This window comes from Uloborus diversus, chromosome 1, assembly GCF_026930045.1.
Source record: "Uloborus diversus isolate 005 chromosome 1, Udiv.v.3.1, whole genome shotgun sequence".
In the NCBI taxonomy this organism is placed as follows: Eukaryota; Metazoa; Arthropoda; class Arachnida; order Araneae; family Uloboridae; genus Uloborus; species Uloborus diversus.
The window spans coordinates 109042328-109068309 of NC_072731.1; the positions used below are offsets into that span (position 1 = coordinate 109042328).

At 32.9% G+C, this 25982-nt stretch overlaps 1 protein-coding gene across 1 annotated transcript in view; it reads left to right on the forward strand.

Annotated features, from left to right (window-relative positions):
• Positions 1-25982, forward strand: part of LOC129231254 (uncharacterized) — a 143827-nt gene that overhangs the window by 98303 nt on the left and 19542 nt on the right. Inside the window, exons 4-8 of the mRNA XM_054865536.1 lie at positions 4966-5114; positions 13147-13347; positions 15607-15780; positions 18762-18903; positions 21592-21965. Coding sequence (XP_054721511.1) covers positions 4966-5114; positions 13147-13347; positions 15607-15780; positions 18762-18903; positions 21592-21965 — 1040 coding nt within the window. The remainder of the gene's footprint in view (positions 1-4965; positions 5115-13146; positions 13348-15606; positions 15781-18761; positions 18904-21591; positions 21966-25982) is intronic.

A 25982-nucleotide genomic window follows, 5' to 3' on the forward strand; every position in this document is an offset into this window, starting at 1 on the left:
TTATTCATTAACTCTTTTACTCACTCATTTATTTTTCTTCATATTAATTAATTTATTTATTTAGTTACTCGTTAGCTTCGGTCGATTTAGTTACTTCGGTCACTCGTCTGGTCTGTGCTAATTCTATATTAGCTACCAGTTTGTTTGGCCCTCTTGGCTTCCTTAAGAGGTTTTCTACCTCCGGCTCAGTCACTTCCTATGCCAGGCTGATGAGTGCTAAAAAGCACGAAACAGCAATCCTCGGCTAGAATGACTGAGTTGGCGGTGTATGTCATGCATTTTGCCTTAGCCCTGGTAACTTACTGAAAATTACTCGTTTACTGTTTCATTATCTTTTCATTTATTCATTCAACCTTTTATTTACTAATTCATTTGATCAAAAATAAGTTTTATAATGGCGTATAAAATATTTCATTTAAAAAATATTTTATTTCTTTCTTTGCCCCATGAAAAAAAAGTGAACATTTTCCTCTTTTTTTAAAAGCACAAATTTACTGCCAAATATAAAAAATACTGTTTCAATGCAAGTTTTATATTAAAAAAATTATACAATGATTTTCTTTATAAACTGTTTTTGTCGAAACAAATTTTCCAATTTTTTCATTTTGAAAAACTTATTAGTTATCTTATTTCACTTTGCCCTAGATTTCCCTACTAATATCCCTGATAGGTGCGGCTGTACAGCGTGATTTTCTTAAAAAATCAGCGTAAATCTACCTAGGAACTGAACTTTAGACGTATTTTGCTCAAAACTTTTAAACGTCCACTTACATCTCCTTGCTTCTACACTGTAAAAACGATTCAGAAACGTTCCTGGAAAATAATGGGCAGCTGATGTGCCCAATATCTGCCAGTAACATATCTTGCAAATTCCAGGGACTTTTTCCGCTAAAATTCAGTAACCTTCCTGATATTATCCTGGAAGCTTCCTGAAAAATTCAGAAATCTTCCCGTTTAAAACCAGTCGTGTCCGTAGAAATAATATCTTGGCATCATTCTGATTTATCAAGGAAGTTAAAAGAGCATTATTGCAAACATGGCCAAAGCTATGCCAGAATTGCAAGTAAGTAACGAGAATTTTACTTGTCTGCAAATCTTGCAAAACAATGCAGTCCTCACTTTTTTGCTCCCTTTGGGAGCTTAATTAGCATGGACGGGCCGTACTTGAAGTAAAGCCGATACACTTTATGAATACGCTCAGTTAATCTTTAAACTGGCAGCTAAAAATATTTTTCACAACAGAGAAAAGTCTGCATTCTTGCGACTTGTAGCAATTCAGGAACTTTTTGTTAAGAAAACTTAAATTTTCCAGGAAGTGGATAAAAACCATTAAAATCACGAAACGTGACACGGAAATACCCAGTAACGTTTCGGAATTTTTTTACAGTGTAACTGCCTTAAGTTATTCATTCTCCTTAGAAATGCTCAGAAATAGAGAAAGACTAGAAAAAACACCTCGTTCGCTGTAAGTGCTGCAAAACGGGTTTTGATTAGAGAAACATAATATATGTTGTAGCTTTTGTTTAAATTGTGAATATATTTTCACAAAAACGAAAAAAAAAAACGGAGAAGTTCCTTCATTAAAAGCTTGTTGCATTTTGAAAACAAATGCATAGCGAGTCAGATTAAGTGTTCAGTCACCCAAGGAACTTTTATGTTGCTAGTGTGAAATCTGACCCATCAAAAGAAACTGACCTCTTGCTTATGCAAAATGTGAGAAATGAAAAGTTTAAAGGCATTACCTTTTAAATATTAATCATCGAGTTGCTTGAAGTTTAATTTATATTCATTCTGCAAGCGGTAACCGCAATTCTGAGCTAGGGAAGCCTTTAGTCACTCCTTGTCAAGAACGTAATATAAAAATATTCTTGAAAAATTCGTGAATCAAAGTATGGGGAAATATTGCATCAAAAAGATATAGTTCTTTTTTAATCGATTAGCTGAAATGCTACAAAATTTTTTGATGAATTAAATTTTTGTAAATTTTGGTGTTTAGGAGTCGTTTTTTATGGGTAAGTGTTTAATCGGGATGATGAATTCTTTAAAATTGAGTTTTCTTAGTCAGAATTAGAAAATATTTGCATCAGCGAATATAAGCTCATTTCATAAGCTTCTATTTCTATTTCTATTCAAGAGTCACAACTGACTTCAACTGTATTTTATGTCGAGGTCTGCATACTAGTGCCTTGCCTCCATTATTTTATATACCGATAGATGGCAGCACCATCACCGGATCGAACAGTTAATGAGAATTTAGAACTAGTCCAAGAGCTAATAGCTACCTGGTACTAGCACCCCCAGAGGTATCGTTTCACTTGGAGGACATTGAGACCACGAGCATATTTAACGTCGCCCAGTCCCCTTTAATGACGACGGTGGGTCTTCGACCAGCGGGGATTTCATAAGCTTATTCGTCTTTTTGACTAATTTTTAGGTTCGATGAAATTTCGAACTATTTAGGCATAAATACAGTCGAGTCCCGACTTACACGAGGGATGCGTTCCAAGACATCTCGCGTAAGTCGGAATTTCGCGTTGTGGAACAAGGTATGTTTAGTTATTTTTTGTAAGCGTACCCAATTGTATCAGACATTTGTAAAAACCCTTCATATTGTTTCAAACCATTTATTAACTATATATTGCAGTATCTTTTACAAAAAGCCGACTTTTTCTGTCTTTTAGAAAAAGCGTTATTATTTGGCATAAAATTCTGTAATTTAGCAAAAAATCAATGATTAGTGGGGGAGAGAAACTTAAAATAAAGTAGTATGGTACTTACAGTATGTACACAACAGCATTATTATAGCATTTAACAATATCGATATAGTAAATATATTTGTAATTTAAAAAATGAAGAAGGTTTATGTAGCGCGATCGGACTGTTATCAATGTTCAACGTATTTTATCAACGTTCTCATGTAAAATGAAAAAAAAAAAAAAAGTTAAGAATCGGCATGGTTATTAGTATAAACTAAAACAAAGCGTTGTTTAGACTAATACAGTGGGCGAACTTCCGCTTTCAGTGATGCTAAAGGGATGAAAGTCCATTCACAAAACCAATATTTAGTGTCAACGAAGCCCATTCTAATGCTCCGCCTCTCTTTTCCGAAAAATTTCATGTTGCAGGCGAGTAATTTGTGTCCGCATTAAAAAATTCATTACTCATGAAAAACTCGCGTTATAGCCATTTCGCGTAAGTCCGATCGCGTTGTAGCGGGATCCGACTGTAAAAGCTTTGAAGGGTTGAAGCTCTTGCAAACTTTTTTTTTTTATTAAGCTTAAGATTGTAGAGAAAATTACTGCAAGGAATTGAGCATCATTTGTAAAAGTGTATGGTAATTGATACTAAGGTAATCCAACCAGTGAATGAACAATTCATAATTTAAGCTGTAAGTTACCACCCAGTAAGTCAAAGACGAGGCAGAACTGCATGCAATATAGAATATACCGCTCGTTTATAATATTCAGAGAATGCAGTTTCGTCTTAAATAATTTTTAGCCACCTTTTTTTTTTTTTTTTTTTTTGGCATCCTCAGTTTCTATGAGATGACATCCGCCTCCAGCACGGTTATTGTCTAATCCAGACAAATGAGTCCATAACAAGGACAAAACAGCAGTCTATGGATGTCATGACCAGGCCGTCAGTATATTGCATGTAGCTCGCAATTTATTTTTAAAAAATGAATTTCAAAACATTTTATTTCCCACATAAATTGACAACAGCAGCTTCTTTCTATATGTAATTCCGAAATGAAAATGACTGGAATGTGTTGTAATTACCCACTAATTGGACGTGTTTACTTATTGAGTTACAAAGCTACTTTGCACTTAAAGCCCCCAAAAACATGAAGAAAGCCATATAAATTCTCTCAGTTTTGTAAGTAAAATTAATATTGTATACACCGATAAAAAGGTTTTTAATTCCATGTTCCAAATACTGCAGATTTTAGCAATTTTATGAATTTTTGAAAAAATAAGTTGTCTACATATTTGCTGGTCAGATAACTTTAACGTTTTTTGTTTTTGAAGGAAAGGATATTTATGTGATTTAAGCTCAATTTTGACTTTCGCCATGTTAAGTGGTAAAGATCAAGATTAGCCATCACCAATCGCCAGGTGGTGACTAAGTGAAAACAAATGGCGACTAAAAACACAGCATCATTCGCCGCTCTGTTGCCGTCCTTCCCATCGCAACCTGTGCTACAATTAGTTTCTTTTATGGCCAGAAATTTCAACCCAACAATACAGAGTAAAATAAGAAATAACAGCGACAAATGGCACAAATTGCAGATTACTGCAGACAAGTGTTTCGGCGTTAGAAGAAACGCCATTTTCAATGCAAAAGAAATGAGCTTATGGATGAAAAGACATCCGACAAAAACTTTAGAAGCTATATTTCTTATTTTACTTCTTATGCACAAAGGTATTTATTTAACCAACAATATATTTTCACCACGAACAGTTCGGCATCGAATGCTGTGCGGATGTGACTCCGTTCGGAGCAGATGTCTAAATTAATATCATTTACAAAAAAAAAAAAAACTTGTTAATTTTGTTAGTTCATTATTTTGATGTTTGTTTTCCTCATTTAATTATGGATGAGAAACTTATGAATGAAAGTTGAAATAACTATATTAAGTGGTTATAAAACATTTTTCTTAAAAATAAAAAAATAATCTTGTTCACACAATCGACACTTGTTGATAATAATACGATTAATGTTAATGCCACTAATTAGTTATTTAAACGTATAACACTTAATGGCAATTAGAAAACTAATATTTTGTCTAGTTACTTTTTGTTTTGATTTACAAAAAAAAGGGGGGCAATAAAAAAAAGAGTAGCGACTGATCAATTTGCTTCTACTCGCCACTGGCGACCAGAAAAATTCACCAGCATTGACCTTTATTAATTGGCACAATAAACTGAATCATCATTAATTTTTGAAACGTTATTTTATTTACAGCCGTCATCACCGAAGGGGACAGTGAGTCCTTAAAGGTACCGCTGAAGCTGTTGAGCGCCTTTTCGGTCCCTGTAATCTCTACATCTGGACCAACAATGCCTCAAATTCAACTTCTGAGCACAGCACACTCCACGGAAACACTTGCTAAGGTAGGAAAAGACACTCGTTTGCACTAGGGATGTGTCGTTCTTCAACGAACGGGTCAAAAATAACGAATCCTTAAAATGAACGGATCCGTTCGTTCACGTAAAAAATGAAAGACCTTTCTTTTGAACGATGATCAGTTTGGAACATTGAACTGATACACTTGTGATAAAATCGCATCTTTTATTTATTTATTTATTTTTGAATTACGTTCATCCCAATCTCAAATTTCCCTTTTCTCAGTGCAGTACAGGGCGTTCCTTTCAAATCTTTTTACTTTCTGCTTTATTCATCATTTTTCTTTTTGCCGTTTATTTGCAATTTTTCAATGTATCCATTTGAGTAATGTCTCGTGTAACTTGTTTGGGCCACTAACAAAATGTTTGGACTTTACACTTCCTGTCCCACGCACCTGCTAAAATCCTTCTCATGCTTTCTGTCGCAAAAATTACTTCTAAAAATACCTTTTATCACTTTTCTGGCAATCCTTGTATCTTCTATAACATCTCTATCAACAACCAATTACATTGATTTGGCTTTATTTTTAACTTGGTAGGTAACTTCGAAGTCGCTTATTTAACATTCAATATCCAGAAATTTTTAATGAGGATTGTAACTGTCTTATTTGTTCCCACATTTAGAAAAATGTTGTGGTTTTTTTTATTTTTTTTTCATCGGTATTGTGGAATAATTTTGGAGCTCCCTAATATTTAGGTGAGTCTTTTTTTAATTAAGTTATCCGGTACCCCAGCTGCATATAAGCTACCTTTACTCCTGTTCGGGCACAGGAAAATTTCAGGCCCTCTCATTGACTTATTCGAGTGTCAATCAAACCTTCAAAGCTGTGACGCCACTGTAATGTTGATGGTCGTCTTTCGCAATGTGTTTCTTGTTTGTAATCTGCTAAATACGAATAAACATTTGCAGATGAGATCTTTAATTGAATATTGCTGACAAAAACAGCATTATTATTTCCAATCAATTTCATCCTTTGCAAAACAAATGAAAGCTGCCTTTGAGAAACTATGCTTCGAAATAAAAATAAGTGGCACCATCTTTAAGCAAAAAATGCATGTTTTACGACATCGTTTTAATTTAAATTGGAATTATTTTTTAAATAATTCTCATGGTAAATTATTTTGTTGATGGAAAAGCGAATTCTACAATTTTTCATATTCTTAACGATATTTAATGCAATTTAAACAGCTCTTCTTAAAGAAATGATTACCATTTAAGTTAATAATAAATACTTCCAGTGAATAATTTAATACATAATAATTTCTAATATAGTTTTCTCTTGTGCCAGTTGATGTTGATTTCTAGATAATTTCTATTGAATAGGAGTTAGCATCCGAAAATTATACTTCCAATTAAATATTGAGTGAGTCAGGCGAACATATCCTTCTTGTCACATACTAATTTCATTACTCATAAAATAAAATAATGCCCTGCTTAAAAAAAAACACGTAAAATGTATAATTAAATGAATAAATAGCATTATCTTTAAGCAAAAAATGGCACTTTTGAAAAAGGTACTATTGGAGTTTAACTAAACTCATTTGTCAACAAATTCTCAATGTAAGTGTTTTAAATTAAACATGGAAATCTTTATCTTTTAATAATCTTCTTAGTATTTAAAGTTATGTAAAAAGGAATAAGTAATTTAAACCCTTTAAATGAAATAATTGAAAATAACATTAAAAAGCAATGTTTCTTAATGTAAAATCATATATATGTTATTTAAAGTCAAATCACTTTCAAGTCAAACAATCAGAAATCGCATCCTTTGACACCTTAAATTCATTTATTATTTTTAAAAAATTATCACACACAGTTGATGAGGCAATTCAAGAGAATTTCATGCAGTTTCATTTATTATTTAACATGAACACATTTTGGGGGAAAAAAGTTTCACAAAATTATAAACACATTTTGGGGGAAAAAAGTTTCACAAAATTATAAAACTTGAAAATTCAACCATGTTTGAGACAATTTTGAAAATTTTGAAATCAATCTATGACTTTTAATGTGTTGTAATAAATGCAACTAAATTTTTTAGACAGGGCCCATGAAGAGATCAGCAGTTGCTAAATATTTTCAGCAAAAGTAGCAAAAACCTTCGACCGTCTATCGTCGAAATAAGTCCTTCGTGGTTTCATGAATAGTTCTGAAATCATTTGAATGTAATCATTCAAATACATTGAATATCATACATTCATTGAAAAAATTTTCAAGTATTAAGAAAAATTTAAATTTAAAATCTTGTGAAAATATTTTTTTTTTTTTTTTTTTTTTTTTTGTACCAAACTTAAATTGTCTTTAAAACAAGCTGTTTTACAACTCTGTGTTTCTCGTGGAGCTTGAGAAGTTGAAAATTAGGGTGAACACACTTTCATAATTTGCATTTATTCCCCTGATGTACATATTTTATTAATAAAAGCGTGTGTGTGTGTGGAAGTATTACAAAACTTCTTTGGTTCTGAAACGTTTCGCAACTGCTTTATGAAAATGTAATTTCTCTTCATATGATGTGGAAGAATTATTATTTTAATAATTCTATGGCTTTCTAGTCCAGTCACATGTACTTGAAAACCAACAGGGAACTAATCATAATTTATTCATATTGAACTCACATAAAAATAAAGTAAATATTGTAAAACAGATGTACATAATATATCAGCCAGATACAATGTGAAACAATAGATATAGCAACGAGAAAGAAAAGTTATGCGATAAACGATTTATTTACTGGCACAAGAGCAAGTTATATTAGAAATTGACAAGTATAAAACTATTCACAATAAGTATTTGTTATTAACTTAAATGGTAATAATTTCTTTACGAACAGCTGTTTAAATTGCATTAAATATCATTAAGAATATGAAAAATTGCGGAATTCGCTTTTTAATTAACAAAATAATTTACCGTGGGAATTATTTAAAAAAATAATTTCAATTTAAATTAAAACATTGTCGTAAAACATGCATTTTTTGCTTAAAAATGGCGCCACCTATATTTATTTTGAAGCATAGTTTCTCAAAGGCAGCTTTCATTTGTTTTGCAAAGGATGAAATTGATTTGAAATAAGAATGTTGTTTTTGTCAGCAACATTCAATTAAAGATCTCATTTGCAAATGCTTATTCGTATTTAGCAGATTACAAACAAGAAACACACAGACGACTAGCAACATTACAGGCGTCACAGCTTTGAAGCTTTGATTGACACTCGAATAAGCCAATGAGAGGGCCTGAAATTTTCCTATGCCCGTAAAGGTAGCTTATAAGCACCCCGGCTGTTCTACCGATATATGTGTTGTAACTTTTTTCGCTACATATGGTCTATTGGTAATACTACACTATATGACCAAAAGTATTAGAACTTTCAAAAATTCATAGGTTTTCAAAAATTCACATTTTTACAGATTTCTCGAGAAATAAGAGACCAATTCTGCCGTGCTAAGCGCAAAAGTCGTATCTGCAGCTGAGGTCAAACCGAAAAACTACTATTTAAAGTTTTACGCCTCCATGTATTTGATCCAGATTTCACTTTTTTAGATTTTTTTAAAAAATAGTTCCAGTTCACAAATGACAATAAAATATTGCATAGGGGTAAAACATGTTATAAAGAACCACCTCGTGACAATAACTCAATTTTGACAAAAAGTGTAGATACCACTTTTGTGCTTAGCACGGCAGAATTGCTCTGTAATTTTTTCACATAAAAGGTATAGGGGAAGACCGCCTATATTGGACCCCCAAAGAACAAGAGTCCCGTGTCGCTAAATGTGAAGCAAAACAAAAATAAAAAATAGAGCATCTGAAGCCAAATTTAATTAGGAACCGACATAGGTACTTACATTCTCTGTAAATATGATAATAATTTTTTAAAAAAAAATATTTTTGACAACGCTGCAAAAGTCCAATTTAGGAATATATGCGCCTATATTGAACCATAATTTCCTAAATTGAACCGTAACAGTAAATGATATAATAACTTGCATTTGAACTGTACTCTTTTTACAAGCTTTGCAATAGAATTTCCTTTGCTTTGGGCTAACTTGGCGCAGTGTTGATGAACCCATTGATGGCATTTCACACACTAAATCATACTTTGCACTTCATCTTTATGGCCAATATTGCAATACCAGTTGTTTTGCACGGTTTTTTGCTCCTCCTTTTGTGGCCTTTTTTCTTCTGTGTCCTTTATCTGTGGCGATGACGTTAGAATGTTTGCCAAAGTAGCTTTCCTCTATCTGCCTTCCATTTTTCATGCAAATTTAATATGTGTGCCACCTTCACAAAATCATCAATAGAACCGACGATTATAACTTGATGAGAACTAACCACTGATTCCTCGGAACTAGTGTTAATTTACATTGTTCTTTTGCATCTTGAACAGCTGACACCGAACATGTAGCATGTTTACTTTGGTATTCTCATCTGGACTGCAAACTTCTGACTCGGTTGCTGCAACACAATTATACAAACAGTTCAAACACCTGTTCTAGAGAATCCATACACAAAATATTGGCCACTCTTATTTTGTGCTGGGTAATGGACCTCATTGGATGTTCTCGCATCCACGTGTCACAGGTTCGATTGAAATATGTGGACAGAGGCTTGGAAAAGGCCACGTCAAAAGGCTGTAAACGATGCTTAGTGTGTGTTGGAAGAGGAAGCATTATTATTATCCTGTTATTGTTAGCCAAGTTTATAGAAGAGCCCCATATCATCAATCCTACAAACAGCTTATTTTTCCCGCCTATGAACCACATTTCCCCTTTTAGACATCTTTTTAAACCAAAAATGATAGAAATTAACGTAGCTTGTAATTAATAAAGAAATTAGCTTTAAAAAAAAAGGTTAACCAGCACAAATTTCAGCCAATTTTTTTTTAAAGGAATTGTATCTAACAAAATTGGAATTGAAGCTTCTGGCTAAAAAAAAAGAAGGAAAAAATCTATTTTATGAGATTGAAGCTTCTAAGCAACTTACTTAAAAAAAACCAGTGTGAATGCTTTAATACGGCTTATAATTTACATTTTAAGTAATTCTAAATGCGCATTTAAATGTCACCACTATCTTATTTTCTATAAAACATTTAAAAGTTTGTTTGAATTTCATGTTCTCAAACTGGAATACCGGTCCTTGTAATTTAAAATAATCAGTCAGCAAGTGAAATAAATAAACACAAATTTCAGCCAAATTGAAAAACTATATTTAACAAAACTGAAATTGAATCTTTTTGGATAAACACCTAGTTTTATGGGTGGCAGCTTTTAGAAAGTGTGCTTGAAAAAAACAAAAAGTCAAAATGAATTTCCTTAATCAGTGTTAAAGTATGATCAAAATAATTTTTAATTCGTTATTAAGTTATACTAATCACTTCTTTTATAACTCGATAAATAAAAAGTCTTGCTTAAGTACATATTCTTAAACTGAACCACCGGTCCGATATAGGAAAAATTTTCGGTCCAATAAAGGAAAACACACCATTTTTTATTCTTTTATTTACTTCTTGTCAACAAGTTTCCCAATCGTGCATGTAAATACATTGCTGTAATCCCCATTAAATACTATTTATTGAGACTAAAAAGGCAATTTTTTCAGTTCACGAATTTTAGTATTATTCTACTTGATACAAGTTCCCAAAATAAGATCCAACACGTTTTCAACACAAATCACGTTTTAACTCAAGCTAGGCAGATCGAAATGTGACGAAACTTCATCCTCAACGGTTTGAGACACAAATCTTTGTACACCGGTAGAGTGTAGCACATAACTCTATGCTAGATTTTAAGTCCCTTGCCCAATTTAAGCAGTGGTCCAATATAAGCGGGTTTCTCCTACTCCAGCTATACTTTTCCAATAACAAATAAATCTACTATTCATTTAAGGGCCACCAACAAATTGAGTAAACGAAAAAGTTTTTTGAAAAACCTTCATTGTAAACAACTGGAAATGAGCTGTAAAGTCATCGACCTATGTGGAACTTATTTTTATATTTTAGCGGAAGCATCGCTTATATCCACGGAGATATAAGCATTCCTTTCAAATTTTTTTTTTTTTTTTTTTTTTTTTTTTTTTTTTAAGGTTTTTGGCTCATAACTGGCAGTTTTCTGTCAAACGTTACTAAACTTTCAGATTAGTTGACAACATACAAGAGAAACATAATAATAAAATTTTAATTTAAAATATTGAAAATTTGAGGAAATATGAACGTTTAAAGCAATTGAATGTTCACTGCACATGCGCGAAAGATAGCAATTTATAACTTTCGTAATCCAAAGCGCCAGTTGATACTGCAACTCATAGGAAAATTTCAGCTCGGTATCCTTAAAATTTAAAAAGTTATCAGCGAGCTGATTATCCGGATCTGAATAATTCTTGAATAGCGACGAATCGTAAGGGATCGTTTACAAACCTCGCAAACTGTCAACATTTTCCTGTTATCATGCAGAGTGGTTCATGACAAAAACAGATTATTTGCGAATGAACCCTCACGATTCGTCGCCTGTCCAAGAATTATTGAAATTCGGCTCATTAAATCGCTCACCACTTTTAAACTATTACTGATATCCAGCTGGAATTTTACTATGACTTGCAGCATCTATATGGGCTTTGGATTACGAAAGTTATGAATTGCTATTTTTCACGCATGCGCATTGAAAAATCAATTGCTTTAAACGTTCATATTCCATTAAATTTTCATTCTCTTAATTTCAAATTTTATTATTATGTTTCTCTTGTATGCCATCAAATATTCTGAAAGTTTAGTAACGTTTGACGGAAAACTTTGCGTGTTATTAGCCGAAAATCTTCAAAGAAAATTTGCACTTATGAAAGAAATGCTTATACTTCCTTAGGTATAAGAGATACTTTAACGAAAATACAAAAATAAATTGTACATAGTTTATTAACTTATTTTTGAAATTTATTGCTTATTCCCTGCTATTTACAGTGAGGGATGATCAAAAGCCAATTTTTGTTTCTCATTTTATTGCTGGATCCTTAAATGAATAGTAAATTCAATTTTTATTGGAAAATGACAGCTGGAGTATACCTTTTATATGAAAGAAATTACAGAGCAATTAGTCTGTTATTTCTTGAGAAATTCGTAAAAATGTGAATTGTTGAAAGTGTCCCAATACTTTTGGTTATATAGTTTTTTTATGTTAATATACAGTGTTGTAGCTAGGAAAAAATATTTCAAGGAATACATCTCTTTCTTTTGGGTAGATGTCATGGTGGATAGATATTTTATGCTTGGTGTCAAAAAAGATCGGTTTCGACAACTTACGCCACTTTTTATTAAAAAGGCAGATGTTTACTTAAAGAAAAGAAAAAGAACTCTGCTTTGAAACCAGTTTACAGTAAATTAGCTGTATCTACGTTAATTCTTTTTAAATTAATGTCATCTTTTCTTTTTTTTCCAAATCATATTCTAAATTGCTTTTAAGAACATTAGTTCTGTAATTACTTCAACATTCGCTTTATATTTAAAAAAAAAACGCTATCGATTTGTTTACTTGTTGACTCGTGACGCGTTCCGAAACCTATGAGGCTCTTTTTAGGGTATGCTGCTCCCTCACACTGACGAAGAAGCAGCTTAAGTGTGCTTATTTGAACATGCTAAATCTGACTAAAATATTTTTTGATTAATTTTTCGTAGGCATATTTTCTTAATGTTAGATAATTTTAGTTATATTTCCTTCAAAGAATATAACTGATCAAATGAAAAATTTTAAATGTACGTGAGTATGTCGTGCAGAGAAATCACCTGCAGCTTTTTTTAAATTAACGAAGTCGTTCAAATGAACGAGTTGAATGACCGGAGTAAAAGAATAAACGATCCTCTGATGAACGGTTCATTAAAAAGAACGACATCGCCTACCTCTAGTTTGCACCGATTACCCCCGTATAATTGAACACTGATAATACCCATACGTGTATATGTATAAAATTGGTGACATACTAAAATCTTCGCCAAAAACATATGATGTTTTTTTTATTTAACGCTTAATTTCTTTAATGCAGGCTGCAGTCAGTGTCCTGCGGAAGATGGGACTGTTCGATGTGGCCGTGATGGCTGAAGACGACCCTCCCACCAGCCTCTTCCGAGACTTTTCCGCTCAAGCCCAGGTGTCTGGAATGCAGCCGATTCAGGTGGAGCAAGCCACTGAGTACGACGACGATGATTTTCTATCCACTCTAAAGATGATTTCGCAGTACGGAAAGGTACTCAGAACCAGCAATATACAATCAAGGGATTTTTTTTATTGTGGATAAGTTATGGCCATTAGAGATTCTATACCCGCTGCTGCCTGTAGAACATTGCAAAATAATTGCATGTTTACCCACATCATTCCACGCAGCTGTGGTGCAACATTCGCAATTTCTTTGGGAGGTTTCACTGGCACATCTGTTGTTTAAAATATAATCGCCTTTAAAACCATATTTTTGACAAAATATGTTGGAAGACCATGGTATACACACTTTTCTCCACAACACCCCCACCTCTTAGCTTTTAGCCTTAGGTTATGGTATACACAATCAGCTTGGAGGTGTTAGAATTTTTAAAACAATAATACTCCTCAGGGCCGTAGCCAAAAAGAACACGGGGGGGGGGGAGCAGGTCCGGAAGTAACCGTACTGAGAAAATGTTGGCTCGTACTGGGATATTCCGCAATCATTTTTGGGGAGGGGAATCATAACTTCCATGATACTAAGAAAAATGCATGCTTCATTTTTTGCGCTCCCTCCATAAAAGCTGAAGACCGACTTAATGTTCATTCTTGGCTGCGGCCGTGATACTCATTTTGTGACCCATAAACCGTATGCAACCTCCAAATGTACCAAGATATAATTCACTGAATAAAATATTGCAAAAAGAATAAATATATATATATAATAAACATATATGCACTAAATTTTTTGCAGAATACACACGCAAAAGTGTAACTAAATCAAAATGTAAACTAAAATCTAAAACGAAATCTTCAAAAAATATAGGAAGAAGGACAAGTTTAGTTGTTTCCATCTATTTCTGGTTGTAAGGGGTAGTTCGAACCACCTAAACATAACTTGCACGTCAAAAATAGAAGAGAAGGTGAAGATCATGACCTAAAGATTTAATAAGACTCGACGTGAAAAATAAGTCTAACCTCTTACTTAGCTTTTGTAGATCTATTTGAGGGGGAAGATGACTCAATTTTGTCAAGCATGTTTTTTCAGTGCTGACACCATCACAGTTGTTTCGAAATAATATGCGAAATTTTCAGAATGTTCCCTCTTTATTGCCTAATCGTCACTTGCCAATAATTTACTTTGAAAATAGCCACTTACCTGTAAGGTTATGCAGCTTGTATCCATTCACCCTAACTGACTCTAATTGAAAGTGATTACATACTATTTCAATTGAAAAAAATGATTAAAGTAGACATTTCCTTTTTATTACCATGTTTTTATTAACTTGGTTTCATTGGTGTCGGTTCGGGTGGAATTTTGCGACACAATTTTCACCCACTTCCTGTGATCGGATTCTTTTGAACTTTTGCATGTAACCTCAGATCCGATAACAATGCAATATTCCATAATCAGGTTAATTAATTAACCTTTAGTTATTAGTTTATTCCAATTTTTATCCACATTTTTGCAAAAATCCTCTAAGGCCGAAAAACTCGCACAAAAAAAAAAAAAAAAAAAATCCATTGAAACCCATGATTTTCTATGATCAGATTTTTTTTTTCAAACAATCCAAGGTAATTAGAACGTTAACTATGTATAATTGTTTTTAACTAATTTCATGCAAAAATTTAAAACAGCCTTCAATTGAAAATTCATTGTTGTTCAGGGTCACTGTTGAACAATGCTTTTTATTACAATTTGCCTAAAATGTTTAAAACAATATGCAAAATCCTAGCAATTTGTATATGTAAAAGATGTTTCAAAATTGGGGTGGACTTTCAATGTAAATAAAATGTTAGGTTGAACTGCAACTTTTTAGTAGATATGCGTTTTTATTTCTGCTTAGTTCATCTCTGGTATATTTTTTGTAGTTCATTCACAGAGAAATAAATGTAGTATTTTTTTAATGTTTCCACATAAAAATATTGTACTTGCATGGAGAGAGAACCTATGTCATACATAGAAATTGCTTTTTAGGATTACAATGTTATTTATGATGCGGTTTATTGCTTAAGTTTATTTTAACGATTGAATAAATTTACTGAATTCCGTCATAGTCAATTTAACCGTATCAGTCATTGTCTATTCGAAGTATTAAAATCAAATGGAACATTTCAAACACACAATACTAAAAAGCAGAAAATCTAAGAAATTCTGAAATTGTATGAGTTTTTAAATCTACATGAAGATTAGAGAAATTATTTCATACTTTTTAGTTCATTTTAAAAACATGGTACTTATTTTTTTTTTATTTCATTAATTATTATATTGCAGTGTTTTACCAACACTCTTTAATTCATTATATTGCAGTCACGACTCAAAGCTGTTGTATTCCTGCTGGGACCAGAGCAGGCTCTTCATCTATTGCGAACCGTCAATAATACTTCTCTACCCGAAATTCCATGGGTTATAGTGACTCCGTCCGACATTGCATCTGAAATAATATCAACATTTTCAAAGAAACAACTTCGGAAGTTAGAAAAGGTGAGAAGTAACCGTTAACATATTTATAAAATCAATTGCAAATTGTAATTAAGATAATTGTCACCCTTGGCCTGGCAATAAGGTCTCAGAGATGACGTTTATTTTCTGTGTCATTGTGGATTTTGTTATTTTCCAGAAAGCCTTCACTTAAAGGGCCATTGAAGGCTTAGATGTCTCCAAGGCGTCAATCATTCCTTGTGCCACTGTAGACTATGACGTCTCTAAAACATCATTCATTTTATGCTCCTTTGTAGATTTTTCTTTTTTTCTTTTTTTTAAATTTTTTTTAATTTATTTTTTATTTTATATATATATATATATATATATATATATATATATATATATATATATATATATATATATATATATATATATATATATATATATATATATATATATATATATATATATATATATATATATATATATATATATATATATATATATATATATATATATATATATATATATATATATATATATATATATATATATATATATATATATATATATATATATATATATATATATATATATATATTTGTCTCCGAGAAGGCTTTTATTTCAAGTGGCATTGTAGACTGAGATGTCTCAAAGAGGTCATTTATTTATGCGCCTTTCTATACTTGAATGACTCAGAGATGTCATTCATTTTGTGTACCATTGCAGATCTAGGCGACTCCTTGGAGTCGTCATTCGTTTTATGAGGCATTGTGGATTTTGTTGATTCCGAGAAAGTACCTATTCCTTTTAAGAGTCATTGTAGAGTTAGATCATTTCATATGACATTGTAGACTATGATGACTCCTAAACGTCATTCATTTTATGCGCCTAAGTAGATTTTTTGTTTCCGAGAAAACATTCACTTCAAGTGCCATTGCAGACTTAGATGTCTCAAAGTCGTCATTTATTTATGCCCTTTTGTACACTTTGATTGCTCAGTGACGTCACTCATTTTACAAGCCATTGCAGATGGACGACACTAATTTAATGAGCCATTGTTGATTTTGTTGTTTCCGAGAAGGCATTCCTTTCAAGAGCTAGTATAGATTTGGATATCTCTGAGACGTCATTTATTTATGTGCTAATGTAAACTTCGATGTCTCTAAAATGCCCTTCATTTTATGTGCTATAGTAAACTATAATGTCTCCGAGGCGGCGCTATTCATTTTCTGTGCCACTGTAGACTTTGATGCGTCTAAGACGTCATTCATTTCAAGTGCCATAATAGATTGACGTCTCCGAGAGTAAATGATTCACTTCATGAGTCATTATAGTTTCTTTGATGTTCACATAAATTCAGTTCACCGTAGATGGATTAATCGAAATTTTATCACAAAAGAAAAAGAATAATCAAAATATTTAGTCAAGCATTTCAAAATAATCAATGAAATCTCGCACTAAAGAGTTTTTCATGAAAGAACATAAATCTTATGATGATCAAGTTTTAGACATGTAGTATTTTTACTTTTCCTTAAAGTAAGAGAAAACATCTAGAGAAAATGATTATTAGAGAACCTTTTCATTGCTGCATTAGTGGAATCAACCGCTCAAATAGTGAGAAAAAAACTAAATTAGTGTTAAGTACACTCTGCATTTTATTCAGTGAATTTTCTCATAAATATCAGAATTAAAAAAGTAATAAATGGGGTAGTCTGACCCTGACCGGAGAATGAGTACTCTTCAGTGATCGAACAGTTCATTTATTTATTTTATTTTTTTATTCTATTTATTTATTTATTTATTTTATCTTAATTATGATTTCAAGAAGATTTTTACCAACATGAATTGGCAACAGTGAATGACAATTCCAAAAAGAAACTAAATCCAGAAAAGTAAAGAAAAGAATATCCATGAAAAGATATTAATATTGAAAAAGTGAGAAGAAAAAAAAAACATAAAGCACAGAAAACAAAAGAAGAGAATGAGCAAAGATTATTTTATAAAAGACGAGTATAATGTAAATTAAATACACAGTATGAAGTCTCATTGAAACTTGATTGAAAGCAAAAAATCCACATGACCACTGAGGGTTTTTTTTTTTTTTTTTTTTTTTTTTTTTGAGCAATCACGATTGCTTATTGTTCTCATTTGACTGTTTTTAATTCCTATCATTTTATTTTCCCACCAGCATCCGCTGCCAGCACCACCGCCACGTCGACCGGCCTCACGATGCTGCTCCTCTTGCGAAAACCGTCTCCATGTCGCTTCCATATCCTACACACACTCGCATACACACACACGCCTACATACACATACACACACTCATGCCTGCACACAGACACAAACACATATGCCTACATACACACACACACACCACCGCCTACACACACAGCACTGCATGCACAACACGCACACACATGCATACATACATACACACACACACGCGCACGCACACACATGCGCCTACACAAACACACACGCGTATTCAAACACACACGCGTATTCAAACACACACGCTCGTGATTGCGAAAAACATAATTTGAATTCAAGATGCCAAAAATTCAAATTAATATTTTTTTATTTTTTTTTTTTTTTTTTTTTTTGTTTTGTTTTGTTTGTCTGTTCACTGGTGGACGTGTTCATTGGCTGAGTTGCTGCATCACTTTTTATTGAAATCACGAATAAAGCTGAAGCAGAACTGTTAGACTTGATTCAGTTTCCTTTTTCAACAGTGACATTCATCAATAAAGTATTTTTATCCGTCATGAACCAAGTTCCACACTTAATAATATATTAGGAATGTTTAAGAATGAAATTGCTCTTTAGTAATAAGAATACCCTAACCGACTAACTCAATCAACCATCTAGTGGTCAGAAAAGTTTTTATTTTCAGTTCACTTATAAATTTATAAATTGCACATTTACGGAAATTGAACCAGAATTGAGATAATTTTCCTCGAAAAGTAAAATAAATGTTCTAGTCTTCTGATAACAAAACTGACACATTTTTTCAAACTAATAATTTTAATTTTTTATAGGTTCTGATACTGTCCCCGAAATCGACTACCATTCCTGAGTTTGAGACTTATTTCAATCAATTATTAGAAGAAGACACCATCAAATACCATCCTCTACTTCAGGAATATTTGCAGGTTGTTTCTGGAAATAAATCTGAAGCTCGTAAGTTTCTTAATATTTTCCCAGAATGGGGCTTATTAACGTTTAACACGACGGTTGAACGTAGTTAACGTGCTTTCGTTAACCATCGTGCTTTCGTTAACGTTTAACCATCATTCGAAAATCTTCAAGGAGCAAAGCTCTTGATTTATGTTGTTTAGAGTTCTCTTCGAATCTCCATAACCATCGTAATTTTATAGGTTAAGATCTTCGCTAGTTGGTGGTTTGCGGATTGCAATTATTCTTTGATTGATGAGATTACAGTTAATTACAGTTTAGTCACGACAAATACCGGGTTTAGATTAACCACGGAGAGATGGCAGGTGAACTCGAAGCGGAAACGCACCACTTCATTTTGTCGTAGATAGGAAAACACGAGACTTATAGGGGAAGGTTGCCATCAATGAACCACATAACAGTTTTCAATTTTTTTAGAAAGGAAATCCAACTCTACTTTCACGTTAAATATAGGAACAATTTCTCAGTATTTAACTGCTTTCTTAGGACTACAATTTTAAAAATTTCTGCGGCCCCTTGCCCCCCTAGCAGGTTCGGGAAATTTTAAGCCCCCCCCCCCCAAAAAAAAACAGATTCTGGTTGTGCCACTGTCGGACAGTGTAGGAAGATGTGGCCGATAGATTGACGAATAGCCAAAGACGACGACAAAACAACTGCTTTCAATAATCGCTTTCGCCCCACTTCTAGCAACTCCAACCAGGAGTGCCAGGTGGAAGAGGGTTAACAAACGTTAAAAAAATTCCGCCAGGCATAGGAATTGCTTTTTTTTTTTTTTTTTTTATGCATGAACAAGTCACAATGTTTTTCAAATGCTCTGACGTTACTACTGTTGATGCAATTGTTGATTTTTTACTTAACTAACAAATAAAACAATGGCTTAAAATTCCTTTTTAGCTTGAACAACAGTTAGATACTTCATTTTCCTTTTTCTGTTTCTTTCATTTTCCTATATGACATCGATTTTACATCGCGTTTCCAGACGCATCGCCCTTTTTTGTACTGGGCTGCATGATTTAAATTCATTTTAAATTCATGTTCAAAGATTCAAACAGAAGTTAACAGAATAAATTATAACAGAAAACTCTTTCTTTCTCCACTCCAAAAAAAGTTTTAAAATGAGATTTTAGAATAAATATTTCAAACAATACAAGTACCGAATTACGGTGCTTGTTCTTCTGCAGTAGAATTAGGCCTTAGAGTTCCCCAAGGGGGACATTAACACCTTATGCTCCAAGCGAAAACCTTCCCAAAAATGCATATGATTTTTTTTAATTAAGCGTTATTTTTTTAAATATATACCCCCCCCCCTTTATTTTATTTATTTATTTATTTTTTTTTAGAAACGGTGCGCCCTTGGATTGCTTGTCCACCGCCCTTTTAGGGGTCCCAGTCCATCCCTGGTAGGATACGGCTTCCTAAGGAGTCACAGAATCATTGTAAAGAGGGACAAGCAGCAATTACCAATTACAGTGAAATCCCGTTACAACGAACTTCTAGGGACCGTAAATTTTGTTCGTTGTTACTGGAATCTCGTTGAAATGAAATTCAAGCCTCGTAATAAATCTTGAATCAGAACATAAAATTCATTTGGTTAAAACGGATATCTCGTTGTAGTGGTTGTCGTTGTAACGAGATTTCACTGTAGTCATAGCTACGGCATTCACGTTTGAGCACCCGCACAAAAAACTGCGCTATCTTTCCAATGATCAGTGACATCACGGGATTTGGAAAAAAATTGCACCTAAAAACAATCCCTCCCACCCATTAACGTTGTGTTAATGAATTTCCCTAGTGTTGTACTTTTAACATATTTTATAGTAATTTTGTACGCTTTATTAATGAAGAAAAACCATGAATACCTACATTACAACATAGTAATAATAATGTGTATTAGTGCACAGAATACACTTTCTATAAAATATGATGATTTTGTATTTCTAACCCATTAAGTTTCATTGTAACATCAGGGTATAAATAGCATTTGTGAAGGTAGATTATTACGAAATTGAGGACTGGGGCAGAACAATATTTGCATGAAAAAAAAATAGGAATGAGGTTGATATAAAAAAAGGTTGGAAACTCACTGTCCTAGCCTAAAACTTTCATCAGGTTTAGGATGAACGAAAAAAAAAGAATACTTAATTATACGCATATAAAAGTATTATCACAATTATATCTTTATACACAGATTATATACAGATTACTTTATATCTATAAAATATATACATAAATATATATTATTATATATACATAAATTGTACACAGATTACTTTATATCTTTATATACATAGATTAAACACAGATTACTTTATATCTTTTTATACACAGATTACACAGATTACTTACAACTTTATATACCCGATAAGTATAACTTTTATCTCTAATGCGTAAATAAAAGTAATATTGTATTACATGCAAGTAGAAATGTATGTTTGTGGAACTGAATCGAATGTTGTTTCAAACATATATATTTTTTTAATTTTAACTACATATTCAAGCTTATTGCTTTCGTTACTGCTGGTCAATTAGTGTTTCGTAATTCATGCAAAATTATCGTGCGTACTATTATTTTGGCGTTTGTATGAGCAGAAGCCGAAATTTCTGCAACAGTATGATTGTCTCTTAATGGAAACTACTAATACATAAGCTAATAAACAATAATTTGTTTTCCAGCACCGTTTCCTGACTTATATATAGACACTGAACCAACAACTTTGCAACCTATGACATTCAGAAACGTCACTGTTGGCCACTCTTCGAACATCAGTCCTTCTGACGTATCTGCAACTGTTAAAGCCATTTGGACCCTAGCGGCTGCTTTGAAGTCAGTCCAGAAGAGATCCTGTCGACGTGGTACAGATTGTCTGTTGTACTTGAGAAGGAGCCTGAGTTCCTATGTGGCCAGAGCTGCTACAGGTTTGGATTATATGATGGATCATGGTGCAGAAAGCCTCAAAGGTGAGCGTTTGAAATTCAAAGAAGATGGTTCCCTAATATCTGCAAGATATATCCTGCGTGGATTTACCCCAGAAGGAGACATGAAGGAAGTGAGTAATCTATTTATTTTTCAATAAAGCTTCTAAGCTATATCAAAAGAACAATATGTACTGTAACTATAAAATCTCATTATTATTATTCTTACTGTTATTATTGTTTTACACTAGCAGGAACATAAAACTTGAAAATCAATAAACGTAGAATAGTTGCCTGGGTTGCTTTTGTTACAAAATTTTTCCCGGCACGGGAAATTCATAACATGTTTTTAAATATCTCTCTTCAATAAAATTGCATTCCTTTTTGATGGAAATGTGCAATTTTACTTAGAAATAAGTCAAAACGTTTGCATTATCGAATACATATTGCTCAAATAATGAACTTACTCAAATTGCAAATGACAAATCCCAATGCAGATGCATTTTATGCGAAAGATCTAATCCATTAATATTTTTTTGTTGCTCTAAACTACATGTGACGTGGGATGAAAAACAATGGTGCTCAAGATTAAAATGCTGATGACGATAATAAACCAAGCAATATCGATGTTTTCTTGAAAGATCGATTTTTTTTCAAATGTGTAGGGGAAAGGGGGGGGGTGTCACATGAGAGCACGGAGCATACGTAAGCATTGTACCTATGTTTTATACTATGATAACTAGAAGCAAAAAATCTTGAAAATTCTTCTGGTTGGGTTTTTGTGTTACCTGTTTCGGCAGCTGTTGGCCTGAGATTGAAGCGCCTCATATAGAGTATTAAAATTGCAAATATGAAAATGGCAGGGTTTTTTTTTTTTTTTTTTTTCATTTATAACTAAGATTTCTTAGCTGTCCAAATGTAGTAAAAATAGCTGAAATACATAGATTCAGCACTCTTAAAAGCAGTAAATTCACCAAAATTCAAAAACTAAAAAATTCCACAAATCCAACTGTTTTCTATATTAAAATTACGGAACAGAACAAAAATTAGTAAACTTGCACTAGTAACAAAATTTAAAAAACATTTACCAATGCTTTAATTTTGAAGTGTAGCAACTGCACCCAAAATCTAGCATTTTTAGGACAAATTGGCTCTAAAAATTCCGTCTGTGCTTCAGATTGAATCAATAATGTAATATATTCACAGCTCTAGAGCTTGAATATATTACCATATATCGTGACGCCACCTTGCAGTGGTTTGGGATACTAGCCAAAGAGGTAAAAAAATTTCATTATTCCTTTGGGGTAAAGACGTAGGTTTCAAACAGCTTGTGATGCTAAAGTTATTTTTAAAAAAAAATCCTAATAACGAGACCCATAAACACGAGGAAAAAATACTATCATTGATGAAGCTTATGAAGAGGTTATAAGCTACTGGATTTGTTGGTTTTACCTCCTTAAGCAACCATTAGCCAGAGATTCCAGTGCCTTCTATAGTTTATTGGAATGGGTTCCAAAATTTTAAAAGTATTTTTTCCTAAAAGAGCATGCTTAAAAACATAAGATCTGACCATTTTTAAATAATTTGTTTAAGTTCAATATTTTTAAAAAATTACTTGAATTGGTGCGCTTTCATTGTTTACACTTCTGTCGTGTGACATCACAAACGATGAAATGCCATTCAATGTTGCCATTCAGAGTACAAAATATTTAATTCGCATCTTTACTCAAGTGTATTCGTAACGATATGGTTGATAGCAAGCATAGAGCCCAATTTTAATTCGCTGCTTGATTATCATAACGTGGAAACGTAGTAGAAAGATGCGCCAAATTGCATTATTTCTGTCGTCATAAAGACCACGCCTTGTTTGAAAAATCGGACATTTAAAAAAAAATAATTAAAAAAAAAAACTGTTGGGAAAATCAAAGTGTTTTCTATGTTCATGTAATTTTTTTTTTTTTTTTTTTTTTTTTGCTCATTTTATCCATTTCAATGACTAAAAGTAGTACTTTTGACTGAAGGAAACCACCCCATTGTAAATAAATATTTTCATCACAGATTTCGAATCTATGTCTCGGTTTACCTCAAGATTGGTTACTAAATTCTTCGTGATTACTAATTTGTTTGATGCCGGTCGATTAGGAAGCTAATTTATTTTAAGATTCATAGATAGTTGACGATATTCTAACAGGTATTTTAAATGACCGTTGTTTATGTTGTACTAGGAGTTTTTAAGAAGTTTCAGAGGAATGGTTGACATTATTTACGAAATACGGTCTTTCGTTTAATGAGGATTTTAAACGCTCCATCCCGCATTCTCTTTTGACGACGTGCGAACTGAAATTTGATAGGCATGTGTATAAACATTTTTACGCGAATGCTCCTGCTTCTTCTTGAGAGGCAACAAACAGACTTGAGGCGAACTTCGCCATGTTCCTGGTAGCGATTGATGCCCCCCCCCCCCCAAAAAAAAAATCAAAACCAGTTCCTTAAGAGCCATTTCACAGTATTCTGTCAAAATGTAGATTTCGCAATCTGACACTTTTTTTTTTTTTGCCGTAACTGTTTATTTTACTCTTTGATTAGCACATTCTTTTTTTCCCCTGAGTTTATGTGTTGATAGGATTAACTCAGAATAAAATTTTGTGCTAATCAAACAGTAAATTAAATAGTTACAGCAAAAAAAGTATCATGTTACTGACTCTATAATTGGACAAAATACTGTGAAATGGTTCTTAACCGAACCGAAGCTCGGGAAGAACCCCCCCCCCCCGTGGGGTGCATTCGTACACTTACCTCCCCCCCCCCTCTTCCCTCATGAGTAGGCGAAAAACCCTATGACACTTCCTCACCATCAAAAAACCGCTTTGCCAAATTTGGCACAAATCGGTCGAAAAACGGATTCGTAAAAACAAACCCCCGACGGGAGGGGGGGGGGGGTCCTGATTGCGAACGAAAACTACCCTACGTGAGTTTTTGTGCATACAGGAGCTCTCTGCCACATTTTGCAAAAATCTGACGCAAACTGAATTTGCATTAAAAAAAATCATCATTTACATAATTAAAATATTGTTACAAATTCTGTAAATAGTAATTATTGTAGTAACGTAACCTGTAAATAGTTTCCCGTAATGAATATACAACCCCTATACATTCGGCTAAAGTATACGAGCCCCCTATTTCTTTTTTGTTCATTGATAAAATTTGATAACGGTCTACTATTTTCGAGAAGCGTTTGGAATCTTGTGGAATATTTGAGAGATTTCTTTCGATGTTTATAAAAGCGTCCCGCGTGATAAAAAGTTTAGTTTCGATTGAGAATTTGTGCTAAGAGTGTATTAGCTCTGTTTATTGCGAGGCATTTCGCTGTGTTGTTTTTCGTATTTGGAAGTAAATACGTGTGTAACCGTTGAGTTTACGGTTTGTGTGATATTTGCTTAATTGCTGATGATTAATTTAGCAGTTGTTGACGATCTTCCCTGTACATAGTGTAAATAAATTTCCTGTATTCTTAATCAAGAATCTCACCGGATCCGTTACAATATGTATTACAAAAAAAACTACTGCTTTCCTAATTTTTTTCTAAAGATACACACATTTTTTAATATTGATTTTAAAAAAGCAATCAATTTTTCTTCAGCAGATCGGTCGAAATACGGATTCGTAAAATCAAACTCCCGACGGGAGGGGGGGGGGGTCCCGATTGCGAACGAAAACTACCCTACGTGAATTTTTGTGCATACAGGACCTCTCTGCCACATTTTGCAAAAATCTGACGCAAAAGGCATATTATCATGTGAATCAATTATCTCATCAATGTTATTATTTTTTAAACAATTTAACAGAAAAATGAATACGAAAATTTCTCCACTTTTTCAATTCTGGTATTTGATGACTCTCAAGCTAAATCAAAGATTACCAAACGAAAGAGCTGCAATGTACTACCGAAGTAACTTAAACTCGAAAGTATGCTCTGATTCGCATTGCTGTAATCATTACGGCTTCAAATACGATAATGCGTAGAACTTACATAAAATCCCTACTTTCGCGCATGCATCCAAAATATGTTTCAATTTCGAAAATGCGTAGAACTTACATAAAATCCCTACTTTCGCGCATGGAACTAAAATACGCCGCTTGTTTGGCGACAA